Source organism: Helicoverpa zea, chromosome 13 (assembly GCF_022581195.2).
Source record: "Helicoverpa zea isolate HzStark_Cry1AcR chromosome 13, ilHelZeax1.1, whole genome shotgun sequence".
Classification (NCBI taxonomy): Eukaryota; Metazoa; Arthropoda; class Insecta; order Lepidoptera; family Noctuidae; genus Helicoverpa; species Helicoverpa zea.
Window position 1 is genome coordinate 2,375,256 of NC_061464.1, and position 19,209 is coordinate 2,394,464.

The window sequence follows — 19,209 nt, forward strand, 5'->3', positions numbered from 1 at the left end:
TATCAAACTCACTGTTATCAAGGAATTTATCTCATGACTCAAGATAATAATCCTTTAGCATAACTTTTACAAACTGCAAGCAAATGTTATGTTGAATTATCTATTCAATTATACAATTTGCAAAAATCTCCCATAGAGTCTGTGTACTTTTTTATTAGACCACAGTATTCATCTATTAGGCTGATAATTTGTGCAAAAAGTTTTCTATCAGCTGTGATATCAAGTACACATGTTTATGTTGTTATGAGCTTATCTGAAGTGAATAATTTTATTACTCAGACATTAGTAGCTTCTAGAAGAAAAATGAAAATATACTGCATATTTTATTCAATTGAAGAATAAGACATCTATTAAAACCTTATTTGTTGTATTTAATCAATGAACCAGATTCATACTTTAACACAATAATTATGAAGTGTTGAATTTACTATGTTTATTGTTCTTTTATGACCTGTAACAATGAGAAATGTTTTGTTAACAAATAAATTACATTTCCTGTGTAAACAGTGACATGTTTGTTCAAGCATTTTGTTATTAAATCACATATACTCTAGTATCAATAATATCAGGATTAATTCCACCTTTATATTCATGCAGTTCAATCTATTAAAGATTACAGTTTTGTAGTGTATGAAAAGGCTAGGCAGATGATGGTGTTAAACTATTTATAGAGTTTAAATAGTCATTATTGGTTACTAGGACTCAGTTTCAATTTCTACTTATCTTTATTGCTTTATTATTATAGTTTTTTAAAATTATTATGCAGTTTACGCATGTATGGAATGAGCATTGTACATCAAGGTGCAGTTCTTGAAAGAAATTATTAGATTTAGTCATGTCAAATTCAAGTCCATGTTTTCATTATTGCGGGCAAGTTTTTCAACATACTTCTTATCAGTCAAAACACAAGAAGTAAGCAAAGCCTACTGTTGTGACAACAACTGCTTGTTGATGTCTCATAGACAATACAAAACTGCAGAGTTCTAAATTAATGTAGTAAATGTAAAACATATCAAGATTTGGTTTATTTACAGTTTAATAGTGAATAAACTGTATCTTTGACACAATGGTTTTTTAAGATTAATCTAATCTATATTTGAATGTGGATGCAAATTTCCTAACCTGTGAGAGTAAATCTAAAATAAAATCATTATAATAATGTAATCATAAACAGGGCAATTGTATGCCAGACATAATATCTGATTGTATCCGAAAAGCTTAATTAACACTGTCTAAAGACAGTTCTTCAAGACGCAGGAACAAAATACACTGACTAGCTAAAGTGCTCTCAAATTCATTGAGTGTTGTGAAAAAATCAACAGGTGTTAACTTCCAAGGAAGTGTACATTGTTACAAACACAAAAGAAGTAATCATTTCATACAACTCTGTATTCATATCACTGGCGGACTAAGACTGTTTGAGGCCCGGGGCGATCTTTAATTCTGGGCCCCCTGGCGCCCTTCAGATTTACTAAATTAACAAATGCAAATAGAAACTAAAATTTTAATCAATATTCTTAGCTTTACATCTTTAGAAATAAACAACAAGCAATAACACAAGTAAGTAGGTAATTAAAATGAATTACAAACATTTCAAATTTTGTTTTCTGGCTTTTAACGCACTAAATTTATTAATTACGTCATCAAAATCCAAAACCGACGCCGTTTTTCTTTCGATCGACAAAATAGACAAGCTAGCAAGTCGTTCTTCACTCATGGTTGATCGTAAATAATTTTTGATCAGTTTAAGTTTTGAAAAACTTCTTTCGCACGACGCCACTGAAACACTAATTGTAAGGAAATACTGAAGTATCAGACATATGTTGGGTAGGGATTCGGTAAAGTCCCATCTAATAATGAATTCAAAGATTTTTTTCGCACTCCATAAAGCAGCTTCCTCCGTTGAAGTATTAGTTGCACTTACGTGTCTTCGCAACCTGTAAACTTCATTTCTTATTTTTTCCTTCTCAAAATCACCATACACTAGGTTGAGCTTTTCTACTGCCGGCTCAAGTTCATTTTCAACAGAGCCTTTTATCAGGAATTTTGGTGACACAATATGAAAGGTGCTAGAAATATTTTCCATAGCAGTGAATCTTGTAGCTAATTCTTGACTAAATCTATCTATATAAGCACTCGAACATAGATCTGCGAACTTCTTCTTGCAAAGTCAATCTGGCATCGGATGATGTTTCTCCGGGTAGATTCTTTTTTACTTTTCGTCGGCCCCGTCTCTCAATATCTATGCCCATTTCTGTACATTTGTGCGTTCCAAATTGTATAGCATTAGTGACGAGCGTATTTCTTTCCTCGACCAGAAACAATTGCAGTGCCTTCATTTTTATTAAACCCATGTCAAGTGTGATTTCAGGTGTTTGTAAATATTTTTGGGTGAGATTTACTTCTTCCAAAATCATATTCCAGAACTCCAAGTAGCATAAGAATGTAAAGTCACATATTGCAGGAAGTAGTACGCTTGCTGCAGACCTAGTATCCAAATTCTCTTTCGAAGGATCACACATTTCTTCCAATGTGTGGACCAGTTGTTCTACATTTTGTCTGACAGCTTTAACGGAATCATGATGAGCACTCCGGCGTGTATCACACAGTCTTTTCAAAGTTTTCCCAACCTTTTGCATTAGTATTTCCCATCTGTGGGTCGAAGCGGAAAAGAATGAATATATTTTTTCTAAGGTGCCGAAACAGGTTACACTTGAAGGAATGCATGCAAAGGAATGTACACCACAAAGATTTAATGAGTGATTTGCACAAGGGCTAAATAAAGCTTTAGGGTTAATATCTCGAATTATCTTTTGAACTCCTCCATGAACACCAGACATTGAGGCGGCATTATCGTAGCCCTGAGCTCTACAAAGTTGAATATCTAACCCATCCTTTTCTAGCTGTTTTAGGATATCATTTGCCATATCATTTGCCGTCTTTCCTGACATAGAAAAGAAGCCTAAGAAGGACTCCCGAACTTCCACAGCTCCTTCCTCTACATGGACATATCTTATTATTTCACTCATTTGGTCGGTATGACTCTCGTCTGGAGTACTGTCAAACATGATTCCAAAATATTTAGATTTTTTAATATCATCAATAATTTTCTGTTTTACATGATGACTTAAAATAGAAAGGAATTCATTCTGGATACCTTTTGATAAATAAGAAGGTACTCTTTGCGATCCACCAGCAGCTTTCTGAAGTTTTGACCAGTGCTCACTTAATACAGGATCGTATTTTGCCATCACTTTCACTAATTCTATGAAATTACCTCTGTTTTCCGATGAAGGATCTTCTCTATGGCCTCTAAAAGCAAGATTCTGCTGAGCCAAAAATAATGTTATATCCAAAAGTCGATGTAGTATGTTCCGCCATTTTTTTGCCTCGCGATTTATAGTGTCTTCATTTACTTTATCAATAGTTTCATTTTTTTTCAACCCAACTGCAAGAGTTTTCCATTTTTCCAAATTGGATACATGTTGATGAGATGACTCGTAAAGTGAAATATTTGGGTTTAATTTCCACCATTTTTGATATCCAGAAATAAATGGTTTACTCAGATCATCCATGGATGCAAAAAGCCGACAGCAAAAGCAATATAGCATATTAGTCGATGTAGAGTAAATCATCCATTTTCGAAGATATTTTTTTCCGTCTCCCACAGTTGAGTAAAACCATGACGTTGTCAAGCTACGTTGTGGTCCTTTAGCATGTTCGCCCTGTCTGACAATAGAAATAAATGGACCATCTTTATGTTGGAATGTCTCACTACCCTTCTTAATAATCTCAAGTCGAATGTGATCTGGTAAGGGCATTGGCCAGTTTGCAGCATCATTGGAATCCAAAAGCTCATAATCAAAACTGGTTCCTTCTTTTGGTTCTGGGCGAGGGCTCGTTTCTCCTTCTCTCTCAATAAGACATAGGTTTTTGATGCAATTTATGTCTTCGCTACTATCCCCTAGTTGAGATGCATCTATAGTTGTTGTCAACTTTTTCTTACTCTGTAGATCTACTTCTGGTGCTTTGTCCTTTTCTTTATGTCTTTCTGTTTCTGCTAATTGGGTTTCTTCGTGACCTTAAAAGAAAAAAAAAAATATGTTTTTTTACATTACAAAAAAACAATTCGTATGAGTGTGTATGATTGATAATCCGGCGTGAATTTAAAATGTTATTTAACGTGATTACATTTTTACGATTTTCACTGCATAATAAGCAGTCGTTTATCGTATGAAATATTATAATTTATGAATATGAATCTTATAATATTGACCATATGTAAACTGATATACCTACGCACAGTGGCGGTACTATCATACAAGCCCAAAAGCCCGGCATGCCTTGCTAAAATGCTCAATAGACTCAATAAAAAATCAATATCAAACGCGAACAATTTAAAAGTTCGCGCGCTTAATTCTCATCAAAACAACACATATCTACCTATTCCACGCCACCCACACAGTGACACAACACACACGCGCATTTGTATCAATTGTATCATCTACATATAGCTATCTCGCTTACTCGTGCCGGCTTTTACCGGGCTTTCAAATACTATCTCCGTCTCTTTCGCACCTATAGCGATGTGCCGTGTACGAGTTCGCGGCTGCGCGAGTCTACAAGTCGCTACAAGTCGCAAAAGTGTGAATTAAACGATAGATGTAATTTAAAATTTGAAAAAATTATTATCTTCATTAATTCCTTACTTCCCAAAAACTTATATCACCAATAAGACGTTATCACGTAAACATCTCGATCGTAAACCTACTTTACAAACAACCAATTTTTTTCGTACAAAAAGCGCAATACTGCAACCAACGCAATAGCACAACAACAGGACGGCAACGTCGCAAGCAGACGCAGCGCCGGTCATGCAAGCTCGCCTCATCTAGTATTTGACCAGTTTTTAAACTGCTGAATATATTTTTTTTACAAGAGCATAAATAAAAAAACTAGAAAAATATATGTCTGACTGTCTCTTTGTTTTCTTGATAAAAAAACAAATAATATAAACCAATTATGATACCTACTGAAGTAAAATTTGCGTAAAAATAATAAAATAATATTAAGTAATAATTCTTACAACTTGACACCTCGATGTTACTATCTTCATTTTCGTTAGAGCTTTTCTTTTCATTAACATATTTCAACAGCAATCCAGACAGTAATTCGGCCTCCTTAGCCCTTGCCTTCTTTATCTTCCTTTTCTGGGATCCGCTTGGACCACTTCTCTTCACTACAAGTAAATGAAGAAATATCCATAGAATACAGACTCAGTTGATTATTGTAAAATAAACAGAAATATTAACAACAAAAATTATATGTCTGGAACGTGATAAATGAATTCAAAAACTAATAAAAACAAAACATGTAGTTTGTACTCACTTATTCCAAATGAACGTCCTGTTTGTTCGCTTGCTTCACTTCAACTCCTAAAAGCTTTTTTATGGTAGTAGTGTGCAAATGCGTCCGATTTGGAAGACAAATACCACGCGAATGGCGCGGGCGGCGCGGGCGGGGCGGGGTGTGGGCCGAACGAAGGGCGCCGTGCTACCCGCCACGCTGGCGCCGCCCGTCGCGCTACTAGATTCGCGCGCGCCACAAAGCGTTACAGTTCCGAACTTCAGTTTTAACAACTCTAGCGTTATTGAACTTAGATGAATTAGGTTCCTAAACCCTTTATTTATTATGGAATATGATCGGAAGAATGATTTAAAATAACATAATGTGGCCCCCCTTAGTCGTGGGGCCCGGGGCGGACCGCCCCCGCCGCCCCCCTGTTAGTCCGCCAGTGATTCATATTGTTCTTAATTGAAGATGTCTTAATCAATGAAAATGATTGTGTAAATAAAGTCGCTCTTATCTCCAGACTTGTTAATGTTCCGTAAAAATTCTAATGGATGATTTTATAGACTGGAGTCTGGGTTCTGTCTGTCAGTGTTTACATTTGTAGTTAGGATTACCTTCAGATAAAATTAGCTCCTCTGTGGCTTTCAAAATGTTATGAAAATGTAACTTTGTATGCAAATAAATAGGTTTCATAAAGAAAAAATATATCACAGTTTTTTCTAACACTATAATCAATTGAATTATAGCGAATTAGATAATGTTACTGGATATCTAACCGGAAAAATGTTGAAAATATAATAATAAGGTCAAGTTCATGCTAATAGATTGTGCTCAGCATAATACAAATACCATTTGAATTATTAGTGGGATAAACCTGTATTTAAACAGCTGTGTTATGAATAATATACTTGAAAGAACTATATTTTCATAACAGAAAAATGATAGGGAAGTAAGATAAGATGTATGGAGGAAAAAGTCATGTTTTTTTTTTTGAGTACTTTCTGTGGTTGTTACATCAGCTTCAGAACAGTTATATTCTCTTTTGGTATAAGATGTTTCATTGAAATTGCTGTTATGGGGATATTTCTTTAAAATGTCTCGAAACAGATGCCTCAGAACAGCTAAAAGTTAAGCAAGCAAGCAAGCACTATGTCAAACACTGGTAGTTAATTACTCAGCTGCACTGTGTGTCCATGTTAGAATGGAAGCTGGACTCAAAATGATGAGAACATTTTAGGGTATAACGATAAACTATATTGGTAAAGACAATTTTTTCATCTAAATATTGAGAACTGGCTTCTGCCCGCGGTTTCACCCGTGTCCCGGATGATGACAAAAACTATCTTATGCCCATCGCCCGGGTCTAAGCTACCTCCCCTCCCCCTCTAATTTTCATCTTAAACAGTTCAGCCAGTCTTGAGTTATAAAATGTGTAACTAACACGACTTTCTTTTATATATGTAGATATTTTAAGGATTTGTTGTATTTTTTGTTTCCAGTGCCCCAACCGGCATGGATGAAGGTTTACTCAACGATCTCCTCGAGTGCTCCGTTTGTTTGGAGCGACTCGACACCTCGTCTCGGGTCCTGCCGTGCCAGCATACCTTCTGCCTCAAATGCTTGAAGGTAACTTGTTTAATTAGATTAAATTAACTTCCATTAGCAGTTTCCTCTGCTCCCCAAGGAACATACTTTCGTAAGCGAAATTACTGCCAAGTTTCATCAAAATCCATTCAAACGTTTGTGCGTGAAGAAGTAACAAGCATAGACACACATTTACCTTTACAATATAAAATAGTGTGAAGTAAAACTACCACGTCCTTCCATGAATTGTATTTTTGGTTAAAAAAATGAGGCTTTTAAATACTAGCTTTCGCCCGAGTTACCTGGCTGCGTCCCGGTAAACTACTTATTATTACTACTACTACTATACTATACTATATATTATCCGAATAAAAAGTAGTTTATATTTTATTTCATTTTTGATGATAGATACTATGATAGATGGATCATTTTGGCCTGCAGAGTTAAGAGATATCAGATGGCTCTGAGATGTGGTCATGAGTAGAGATCTAGCTAGTTAAATTGGTTTAAGAGAAATTGATGACGAACAATGAGCCACTTCACATTAATTGAGGTCTGAGTTTACACAAAGTCGGACATGAAAAGAGTGACGATGACGATAATATAAACAATGATCTATTTATATTTGCGCAAATCTAACGCACCTTGCATAGGCAACCTTGCTGACTAGATAATCCATAATCACTACGATATCTAGGTAGGTCTAAATGTTATGGGCAGCGATAACTTATTCCTAGAAGTTAACGAACCTTCAAAGACTAATTAAATATTTTTTTATCCCCCACTATTTTATTGCGTGGCTTCGTACACTATTTTTATCAAAAGACGAATTGTTAATATTAAAAATAGCTAGATTTTTTGTTAATTAAGTATTCAAAAACACAGATGTTCGATCGAAAAAAAGTAAGCATATAAAACATTCAATGATGACCTTTTACATCACCAGAAAATATGTACATTACCATTTATTTATAAGATATTTCTGAGAAAAAAAAGTTTGCACATAACCAGATCTAATGCATAATAAAACATAATTTCTAGTCTCCGGTTTCCTATATCCTTCCACTTATATTGATACTAAGAATCCATTGTCTTCAGCGATAACCTTTTGACAGCGCACTCTGGCGAACTTTTGGGCGTCTATTCATACTTACTTACTTTTTGATCTGTAAGAACCTATTATTGCTTAGAATATTACTAATGCTTTTTAAAGATATTTGTGAGCAATTTAATTCATTCTATTACTAGCTTTCGCCACGCCAGCGGTTTCACCCGCTTCCAATGGGAACTACTCCGTGCATACTTGCAAAAAAAGTATCCTATAGGCTTCTTCAATGAGCTCTGCTTTATCTATCACTGAAAGAGTTTTTCGAATCGATCCAGTAGTTTCAAAGATTAGAGCGTTCAAACAAACTCTTCAACTTTTTTAACTCCTGATGACGCAGTGCATAATGTATATATGTACATGATTATGTTGCTTCTATATATCTTACCTTAACCTATAACTTTCCCTTCAATGTTTGTGCTGCATGCTTCAATGTACCTGTATTCCTTTTAAAAACTGACGAATAAATCAATTCACCAACTTAATTTCATGGATGTCACTGGACGGTACTACAAATTGTAGACAAGCATTCGGCCTTCAGTTAATTCATTCTATTTTATGCTATTGTATTAGCTCTTAAACTGAAGAGTACATGAGCTGATAATCTTAACAATTCTATCGATTTTGAATCGTATTTCTGAATGGACAGGGTGTGTATTTAATACTTATGGGTTAAGGATTTAATACTTAAGCATCAATGGTGAACTAGTAATGAAAGGAGGACTGTCTCAGTTGATCGTTTTTGCGACTAATCATTTGATCAATTCACTACATTTTCCTTTTATATGTATGTGGAGAATCAATTCTTGTGAATCACTATTTGATCTGACCAATGAATAATATGTCCTTAAATGACATGGTGGTTTTCGGGGATTCATAACTAAACAAAGACCGTCCCGCCTTCCCTAAAATTTGGGAAAACATAGTTCGACTGAGATTGACTTATTCAACTTCTGCAAAATCAGTGGTTCCCAATTAGCCTTTTCTTTTTTACGTGCCTGAAGTGGCACCATTCAAACCATCATGTTCCGTAGAATAGTCCTCAAACTGTGATTGTTCTACTTGTTTCTGTCTTTTCACTTCTTCTGGATTACGTATACCATTAATTGGGAACCACTAACCTAGAACATATTATATGCCCAATAAGGACTCGCACTTGACATCCCAAGTTTATATCATCCTTTTCAATGCTGTGGTGGTCCACTCATAAAGTTGCCAAACAAATGAGTCGTCAACATACATTGCCCCATTAAACATAGCAGTAAATGTACGTAACGTTTTTTATAACAAAGTCATATGTTCTATTGCCGCTCACGAATTGGGGCAGCGTAATATAAACAAGCACTACCGGTGTTGGCGACGGGAATAGACTGACGTGTTTTTTTACACGGCATAACAGCTGTAAATTGAGCCAGTGTTTAGTATTCTTATTGTCTTGTTAGACACTTGAATTACATAAAATTTTGCGAACACTTTCTTACGGGTATTGAAGATAAGGGTGTGAATGTAGTACCTGCACACCTTATTACACTCTTCCGGTTAACCCGATGGCAAGCTATACTATATATGTATTAGCTTGTGATATGGCTAACACAACCCACCCAGACTACAGCTAACACACACGCTGATCACACAAATGTTGACCGTACCGGGAACCCGGGACCATCTGTTTGATAGCCGTGCCGATTGTGACCATTGCGCCAACGAGGTCACCGAATATGGTACATTGCATCATCCATCACCTAGGACAAAGTGAGGAGATCCACAAATCCGATTGAACCTAATGCTACCAGATACAGAAACTTCAGGATTCCAAGTTTTGAGGCGGTCTGGAGTTTCAAGCACCCTTATCCAATTAATGAACTTAAAATGTGTGTACTTGAAAAACGTTTTGTTAGTTAACTGTACACCTAATGTCCCCTCTTCCCCTGCTTCCTGAGTTATCCTCGTCCATCGTAAATAAGCAGTAGTTACTGTAGTTAGCTCCCTATCTAAACACAGCATTGACTCACGCCTGAATCATTATTCACCAGTCTACCCATTCATGATGTGACATTCCCGCCTCTATGTAATAGGACGGATTATATCATAATAATTTTGATTCGCTTTTGTTATGGTAGGGTTTTCATCCAAACTAATATTATAAATGCGAAAGTAACTCTGTCTGTCTGTCTGTCTGTCTGTCTTTCTGTCTGTCTGTCTGTCTTTTCTTCACGCCTAAACTACTGAACCGATTTGTGTGAAATTTGGTACAGACATAGTTTGAAACTTGAGAAAGGACATAGGATAGTTTTTATTACAAAAAAAAAAATAAAAATAAAATTATTCCGGACATATAGCGCCATCTATTGGTCAAATCAAAAATCTGCTGGTAGCCACTATTCCACGCGAACGAAGTTGCGGGCAAAAGCTAGTTACATATATGTTTAACACCAATTGTAGTGATTTTCCTCATATATTAGTTCTCTTTCAGGTATGGGAATTACATTTCGTAGAGAAGCTACTTATCTATACATATAATAAATCTGTAAAAAAACTGTGTCTGTACATTGAATATATTAAAAAAATAATAATTGGGTGGGGTTTAGAAACAGTAATGGAGCACAAATCCAAAAAAAAAATTCTGTCTGTATGTCTGTATGTCTGTTTGTTTGTACACGCTAATCTTCCGAACTACTGAACGGATTTCAATATTTTTTTCTTTGTTGTATCAGTATTAAGCCTGGTCAACATATAGGCTATAATTTATCTTCGAAACTTGAAGACCTGATGCAGAACTCCAACAGACCAATAAAACTATAAGAGATACAAATATGGTGCCGTGGCAAAAATTGTTTCATTTGATGAGCATTTTCAGCTGAGATAATAAATTTTAAGATCTGGAACACCTGATGTGGAACCCCAAGAGCCCAGCTTCTCTGTACCATATACAGGTATGACGTTTTAGCAAAAGTTGTTCAATTTGATAAGCACTTTCTATTGACTTATACAAATTGAAGATCTAAAACATCTGATGTGGAACTCCAGGGGCCCAGCTAGACTATAGCATATAGAGGTATGACGTTTTAGCAAAAGTTGTTCAATCTGATAAGCACTCTCTGTTGACTTATTGAAGATGTAAAACACCTGATGTGGAACTCCAGGAGCCCTGCTAGACTATATGAAGCATATGAAGATATGACGTTTTAGCAAAAGTGGTTCAATCTGATAAGCACTCTCTATTGACGCATTTTTCTTTTCTCTCTCACACAAACAAATAATAACGAAGATACAACAACGCTTGAATTTCGTGTTAAGTCACTGCTTAGTACAAATTTTACATACCTAGACGTGGCGTCACGAGCCCCCGCTCTCTAACTTTGTTGCGTTATATCTCATTATTATTTTGTATGTCTCTTCCAGACCTCGGGACTACAGAGTTCCGAATTTTTGGGAGGCAAACGTGGGGCCGAAGCCAACACGCTGAAGTCCTTTTGAGACAACTTTAATGAAATGGCGACACAAAACCGACGATTATCCCTTTATACACTATAGAAATGAATCCAAGGACAATCCCCGGTAGAGGTCGTTAAAAAAAAAGACAATCCCCGGTTCTGTGCTAAACTATTGCTAACTATGGAGGAAAACTACTTGGGCTATTGTGATGGGATGTTAGTGGATGACAATGTTTTAGGTACATGTAAAAACGGCAGGTGGAGACTCGCCACCTCACTTACTGGGCCCCCGGGAACCAGTCACTGAATAGCAACAAGAGGGCAACAGGGACATGAGCGGCTGAAGGGTGAGGATAACTCGGCGGACTTTAAACGCAGATTACGCGCTCCCTGTGCTTACCATGAGGCACCTACCCTCCGAGCAAGGCTACTAATCCTGCTCTAGCGACGGCTCCACTCTGGACGGCCAAGCCAAGCCAGAGGCGTGAGACCTACCCCCGTCATGGTTCACTCCGACCGGCCGGAGATGGGGGACAGTATACACTCCCTGGAGAACTCAGTATATATAGCCCCGCGGGGTCGCTACTCCCCGTCATCAGCCTCAGATGTCCTGCGGTGCCTATATCTCATTATTATTGTCGTTATTATCTCAAGAGCCTTTGTCCCAATTATGTTAGGGTCGACTTCCAGTCACGATGCAACTGAGTACCAGTGTTTTAAAAGGAGCGACTGCCTATCTGACCTCCACAACCCGGTTACCCGCTCAACCCAACACCCCTTGGTAAGACTTACTGGCTTCTGACTACCCATAACGACTGCCAAGAATGGAATGTTCAATGACAGTCGGAACCTACAGTTTAACATCCCCTCCAAATAACGGTCATTGGTATCCAAAATATACGTAGAAAGTACATACGAACTTAGGAAAGATGCATTGGCAGGCACTTGCCAGACCTGGAATCAAAGACGCACGCTCATACTTAAGAGATTGGTTCTCTACCCACTAAACCACCACGAATTCCACTAAGTCACCACGACTTTGTCATCTATTTAATGTTTTTTTACGTAATATTTTTGCCACACACAACTTAAATGCGGACTAATTAGAATCACTACTTTTATCCCTATGTTCACGTCTATTGCGACTATTCAGATCTTTGATTTTGCTGACCCCGTAGTCGCTGGCATAAGGGACAGGATCCGCGTACGAAGTCGCGGGCAGAAGCTAGTGTAATAATAAATGTCAGTCACCAATTCTAATAAATTGCCGAAAGAAGACTGTCCATTGTCTCATTATAATGAAATATAATTTACCTTGCACCAAAGTGAAGTACCGACTTCAGGATCTTCTTATCTTAATTCAGGATAATCTCGCTATGAATTCTACTCCTAGTAAGACGTGTTATTATGTGGAAAGTTAGGGAAAAAAAATCCGAACTATTTTTTTCATTAGCATAAAAAATATGGTGCCAGACTGTCAGTAGCGGCAGGGACAAAGAGATAAGATAATGATTGATTGATGATAAATAAATCTAACGTTACTAGGAATTATGTATTCTCTATTCAAGATTATTTTCGCCATAACTTTACCTCTTTCTCGCTTCTGAATTTCAGAAAACTTCTAACGCTTTATAAATATGATCTTCGAATTCGGAAGAAACAATTAATATCTTCAGAAGAAAGAAATACAAGATTTTTCTAGTATATATATAGTAGGAATGCTTAGCTACATATAGGTCGCTTTGCGTACATATAGGTCACATAAAGGTTTTATCCTACTCATAAAACCTTTTTACCTGTCATTTAATGCAGCGGACTGTCATCAGCCCTCCGTTATGCAACATAGAAGGTATTTAATCGTTATAGTACATGCTCGTAACAAGACTGGCTGACTAGAAAGTGACTACCAGTTTCGGCATCACACACGCAGCATTCCAATTTTAAATCATTCGTGATCAGTATTTTCAATTAAACGTTAAATTATTTATGTTTACGTGTTACAGGAATGGTTGTTTTTGTTACGTAAGTCTTCTTTGATCGGTCCTTTCTCGCCTTTAAAGAAAGTGTAAGTGATAATTTTATTAGTCACATTACACTCCGAAACAATACACTAAGGTATAAAGTATCAGAGAACTTTAAATAGGTGAAGATACTATGATAATTTTAAGCACATAGTCCTTTTCTTTTCTCTTAATGCATTCATTTTATAAAGCCATCGAATGTAAAATTCAGTGTCATTATCCCTTTCATTCTTACCAACCTAAATGTGCAATGGGCATGCGTGCATTCGAAGTAAGTTTTCCAGTATACGGACGGGTTCAACTCCTGACCTTTCGGTCGCCATTCACAGCCAACGCCTTTGGCAATAGCAAAATTGTAACTGGGCATAAGCCATACGATAAACGTTTAAACTTTACTGTCTTTACAATGATTCCATATATTGCTCCCACAAAATGAAAATCAGCAACAAAAATATACAGGAAATTGTGTTAAAGTATCTTTATTCTGATCTAGTACTGGCCATTGGAGACGTGCACTTCGGATTTTGAGGCCCAAGTTTCTCAATATTTGAACCTGAATTGGGTTTCAATTCTGGCATGGAAATGTAGCAAAAATTTGCTCTAAAATAAACTTTGAACTTCACCATATTGCGTGACTTCTAAACCTAAACTAATGGATAAAACATAGAAGTTATCGTCAATATGACATGTCATTCATACAAAACGTTAAACCCCCGTTATTTCTCAAAAGCCTCACCCGTTTATAAAATATTAGTAACACAATTCACGGAAACTGATCGCTAGTGAATAATTTAATCAAAAAGCATCCAATAACAGTTGAGATTTATTAAAAGAAACTCTACAACAAGATTAAATAAAACGACCTTATTCCACAATTGAGTGCGGCGCCTGGAAATGTGTTTTATACTTCTAGACACTTTGTAAGTTGCACGCTCAGTGTTTCAAAATTTTTGCGAATCATGAAATCCTCAAATCTCTATACATGTTTACTTGCTACGAACACAATAACGACTGAAAGCAGCTCTAAAAAGCTGGCAGTACAAAGTGGGCAAAAATTAAAAAAAAAAGCTCAAAATTTGTTGCTAATTAGTTGCCAAATAATCGATTTTTTTGCTTTTGCCGATTTCGAGAAATCGTCAACAATGCTAGCTTCACCATAAGCTGGCATGGATTATAAGATAAAAGTAAAGGTAAAATAAACAAAATCACTACAAATTTGTTGCTAATTTGTTGCTGTATAACCAAAATAAATTTGAGGTGCAAAAATATTTTTTTTTTTCAAATAGAAAATTTTTATTTGCTTTGCGCGCTTGAATGTCAATTGTTTCATGAAAAAAATATGAAATAAATTTGTTGCTCGTCACAGAACTGTTCCTTGTCACTTAGAGAACCAGCAACTAAATAGACACCCGACGATCGGGTGTCTTGAACTTCGGTGACTAACAAACCGGCCATGCTAGCTTGAATGTCGATTTTTCCGGTGAAAAACGTTGAAATGAATTTGTTGCTCGTCACAGACGTGATTAATGTCACTTAGAGAACCAGCAACTAAATAAATAGGAGAGCTCAAAATAACACACAAGTCAAATTGTTGAGCTCTCATAAGTTGACGAGCTCAAAAACATCGCAACAAACGGCAACATTCGAACGCTTAATGTATCTAGCGGGAAGTTACAGGAATGGCCTTTTAGGGTCATCCGATTTCGATAATTTTTTTTTGCTTATTAGCGCTGAAGGATGGCTTAGAAAAATAGAATTAAAAAAAAAAGCGAAAAAAATATAAAATTGAAAAATAAAAAAATATTATTATTTTTTTTTTTTTTTATTTATTCCTTTATTTCAGGCAACTAGGGCCCATAAAAATACAAATACACATATATCGTACATTACAATACTTATAAACTAATACATAAAAATTCACCATATCAATATATATATACAATACTATATCTATAAAAACTTAAACATACTATAAATACATAACAAATATTCTTAAAACTGATGCACACGATGTGTCGGCGTCGTGTTACGCTGACTGGTGTCACGTAGCCGGCCACGAAACCGGCGGTACAGAACACCCTTCGGCCAAAAATCTTCCTTGAGGACCTTCTCGAGACCTTGTGTCGGAACACGCACCACGAACGAGTTAAAATTTGTGTTGTGACGCGGTTCCAACCTCACGACCCTCAAGGTCCAGCTGGTCTTCACGCGCAGATATTCCACGACCTCCTCAACCTTCGTGGAATGGTGCAGCCTGGACACGTACAGCTGCGTCGTCGGAATAGCTGGACGCAGCAGCATATTGGGCCCCGCCAGCGCAGTACCGCACTGGTTCCGACAAGGAGGTTTCTTTTTCTTCTTCTTCTCGACCTTGACGAAACCATCCTTGTCGCACGTGTCGACCTTGGGACCCTGCCTTCTCAAAACCTATTTTGGTTTCGATCGGCTCTTCTTACCCCCTTTTGTGGTTTCCGCTATTTTAACCTGCGAGTTTTGTGGCTCAACAGGCTTCTCAGCGGCTACAATTGCTGCGTAGGCTCGTTTGGGGGTTGACGAACCTACACGAGTCATCGTCTCTACCGATGTCGAGGCAGGGACGGCGGCGGCACACGTTGCAACGCATGCATTCTCGGCAGTAGGTGACGCATTCGAGCCCGCCGACTCGAAACTGCAGATGGAGGCATTTTGCGCCCCGCGACGCGTGTTCACATTTCTGTCGCCGTCGGTAGGTGACCTACTTGCAGAAATTGCATTGCGCAATGCTACTAATTCTGCCCGTAGATCACTGATGGTGTTGTTGGACACCTCCAGCTGATGCTGCATCTCGGCCTGGCTTTGCTTCAGGAGTGTAATGTCCTTCAGCAGCCTGGTGACATCTACGTGGTCAAACGTGACGGGAGGAAGCTTGTGCAGGTCCTTCGCCACGAAATCGGGCACGTCGTCCGGGTCGGTCTCCTTCAACAGCGTGACGATGTCTTGGAGACTCTTCTCTGTGCCATCCCTTCGACGAGACGGCATCTGGCTAACTTTGCCAAGCGTCGTGAAAAGCAGCAATTTAGCACTGCTAATTTCATCTTCCTTGAACGAGGTCTTGCAGATCTGCAAGATGCTAACCTCGTCCATGTAGTCGATGGCATGTTTAATAAATGCCAACACTTCGTTGGCTATGAGCGTTTGTGCACTCATAGCGAAAACCGGGCAGCGGCTATAGCCGCGCAATTCGCGAATTTAAAATTCATACAGTGCAGCGCAAACGCGTCCGTACTCGACCGCGTATGGCACTGGACTGATGAATACTGAATACTAGTCACCAATGTTACCAGTTGATTACGTGGCTATAAGAGTATACTAAAATTAATCAATATATAGTTTCTGGAAAGTACTCAATGCTTAGTTCATTTTTAATGCCAAAGAAGAAATCGTGACTCAGATGATATTTTTTTGTTTGTAAAAATAATTACAGTTCGTTCAGTAATGATTTATATTGTTTTCTATTATATATTAGACCAAGTTGGTTTAAATTTTCAGGAAATCTAAGTTTGATGAAATTTCTTTAGAATGACAAAGATTGGTACTCATCGGTCAAGCTGTTCGAAAGTTATAAGCGATTCACATACTTATTCTTACACATATATACAGCTAGGGTGTCACCCTCGTGGAAGTGGTCAAGGAAGCTTCCTAGAACCTCAAAACGTTAAGATCTGATTTTTAGATTTTTAACGAAAAGTTGCTGGTTCTCTGAGAGACATTAATCACCTCTGTGACGAGCAACAAATTCATTTCCACGTTTTTCACCGGAAAAATCGACATTCAAGCCAGCATGGCCGGTTTGTTAGTCACCGAAGTTCAAGACACCCGATCGTCGGGTGTCTATTTAGTTGCTGGTTCTCTGAGAGACATTAATCACCTCTGTGACGAGCAACAAATTCATTTCAACGTTTTTCACCGGAAAAATCGACATTCAAGCCAGCACGGCCGGTTTGTTAGTCACCGAAGTTCAAGACACCCGATCAACGGGTGTCTATTTAGTTGCTGGTTCTCCGATCGATGCCTAACAGTTCTGCGAAGAGCAACAAATTTATTTCCACGTTTTTCACCGGAAAAATCGACATTCAAGCCAGCATGGCCGGTTTGTTAGTCACCGAAGTTCAAGACACCCGATCGTCGGGTGTCTATTTAGTTGCTGGTTCTCTGAGAGACATTAATCACCTCTGTGACGAGCAACAAATTCATTTCAACGTTTTTCACAGGAAAAATCGACATTCAAGCCAGCATGGCCGGTTTGTTAGTCACCGAAGTTCAAGACACCCGATCGTCGGGTGTGTATTTAGTTGCTGGTTCTCTGAGAGACATTAATCACCTCTGTGACGAGCAACAAATTCATTTCAACGTTTTTCACCGGAAAAATCGACATTCAAGCTAGCATGGCCGGTTTGTTAGTCACCGAAGTTCAAGACACCCGATCGTCGGGTGTCTATTTAGTTGCTGGTTCTCTAAGTGACAAGGAACAGTTCTGTGACGAGCAACAAATTTATTTCATATTTTTTTCATGAAACAATTGACATTCAAGCGCGCAAAGCAAATAAAAATTTTCTATTTGAAAAAAAAAAATATTTTTGCACCTCAAATTTATTTTGGTTATACAGCAACAAATTAGCAACAAATTTGTAGTGATTTTGTTTATTTTACCTTTACTTTTATCTTATAATCCATGCCAGCTTATGGTGAAGCTAGCATTGTTGACGATTTCTCGAAATCGGCAAAAGCAAAAAATCGATTATTTGGCAACTAATTAGCAACAAATTTTGAGCTTTTTTTTTTAATTTTTGCCCACTTTGTACTGCCAGCTTTATAGAGCTACTGAAAGCATTTTCATACGGTAATCATTAGTACATAGGTTTGGTCAATCTATTATTCACAAGGAAGGTTTTCAGTTTTGCCTGTGTGAAGCCTCGAAAATAATAATCTGTTGATTGATACGGGGCGGTGTTGACAAAGGTGTTCAGCGTTTATTTTAAACCACCCTTCGACTTCAATGTAACTTCTTAAAACATTTTCAAAGTTTTCAAGTTCATTTTGATCTTATCAATCGCATTGGCGTAACATGCATGTGTAAAGTAATTCGTCACAATATTTCCGCGATACACAGTCTCAGGAAGAAATAGATATGAATCGCTAGAACCATATCAAGGTAGAACTCTAAACATTTTGGCAGTGTTGCTAAATTGGTGGTTATGGCAGTTCTCCCAGGTATTTGGGGACAGTACCGACCACACGAAGGTCCTTATTTAAACATATTACACTACTGGCTCCAGATATGATCTTTCTTCTCCTCTTTTGCAGGCAATCCCAATGTTAGGTAGATCCCTAGTTTTTAAACAAAACCCAAAATGGATTGAGAATATAAGCTGCTATTTTATCAAACGACTAAAATTGTCAGTTTGATGTACAACTATAGCCGCCGCTCCATTTGTCTCTAGCTTTTGTGTCGCTGTTGTAAAACCTATTTACAGAAGCCCTAGTACATTTAACTCAGACTCGGCCTTTATTTTAAAGTTATCGATCGCCTGTTGCGTGTCGGTACACTTTCACCGGCTGATTCTGTAATCTTACCGCTTATGATGTCATTACGGTCAAGTGTATGATAAAAGTAAATCCATATATTATTATAATATAGAATGTTATCATTTGCTCTATTTTTTTCAATCGTCCT

The 19,209-nt window shown here is 37.5% G+C and overlaps 2 protein-coding genes across 4 annotated transcripts in view; one reads left to right on the top strand and one right to left on the bottom strand.

The window, feature by feature from the left end:
* LOC124635808 (E3 ubiquitin-protein ligase SH3RF1) overlaps nucleotides 1-19,209 on the top strand; it is a 47,117-nt gene that overhangs the window by 848 nt on the left and 27,060 nt on the right. For all 3 annotated transcript variants that reach the window (XR_006985066.1, XM_047171761.1, XM_047171762.1), the window contains exon 2: nucleotides 6,852-6,978. Coding sequence is in view for 2 of the 3 variants with exons in the window: in XM_047171761.1 (XP_047027717.1) it covers nucleotides 6,865-6,978 (114 nt within the window). In the remaining variant the exon portion in view is untranslated. The remainder of the gene's footprint in view (nucleotides 1-6,851; nucleotides 6,979-19,209) is intronic.
* Nucleotides 1,433-5,717, bottom strand: LOC124635818 (52 kDa repressor of the inhibitor of the protein kinase-like). Its single transcript, XM_047171772.1, has 3 exons — nucleotides 5,389-5,717; nucleotides 5,087-5,239; nucleotides 1,433-4,081 (listed from the first exon to the last, which is right to left on the bottom strand). Coding segments are annotated over exons 1-3 (2,115 nt in total). The 5' UTR covers nucleotides 5,390-5,717; the 3' UTR covers nucleotides 1,433-2,120.

Coding starts and splice junctions, on each gene's coding strand:
- LOC124635818 (XM_047171772.1), bottom strand. Junction 4,082..5,086: donor TAACATCGAGGTGTCAAGTT/GTAAGAATTATT, acceptor TTTTCTTTTAAG/GTCACGAAGAAACCCAATTA.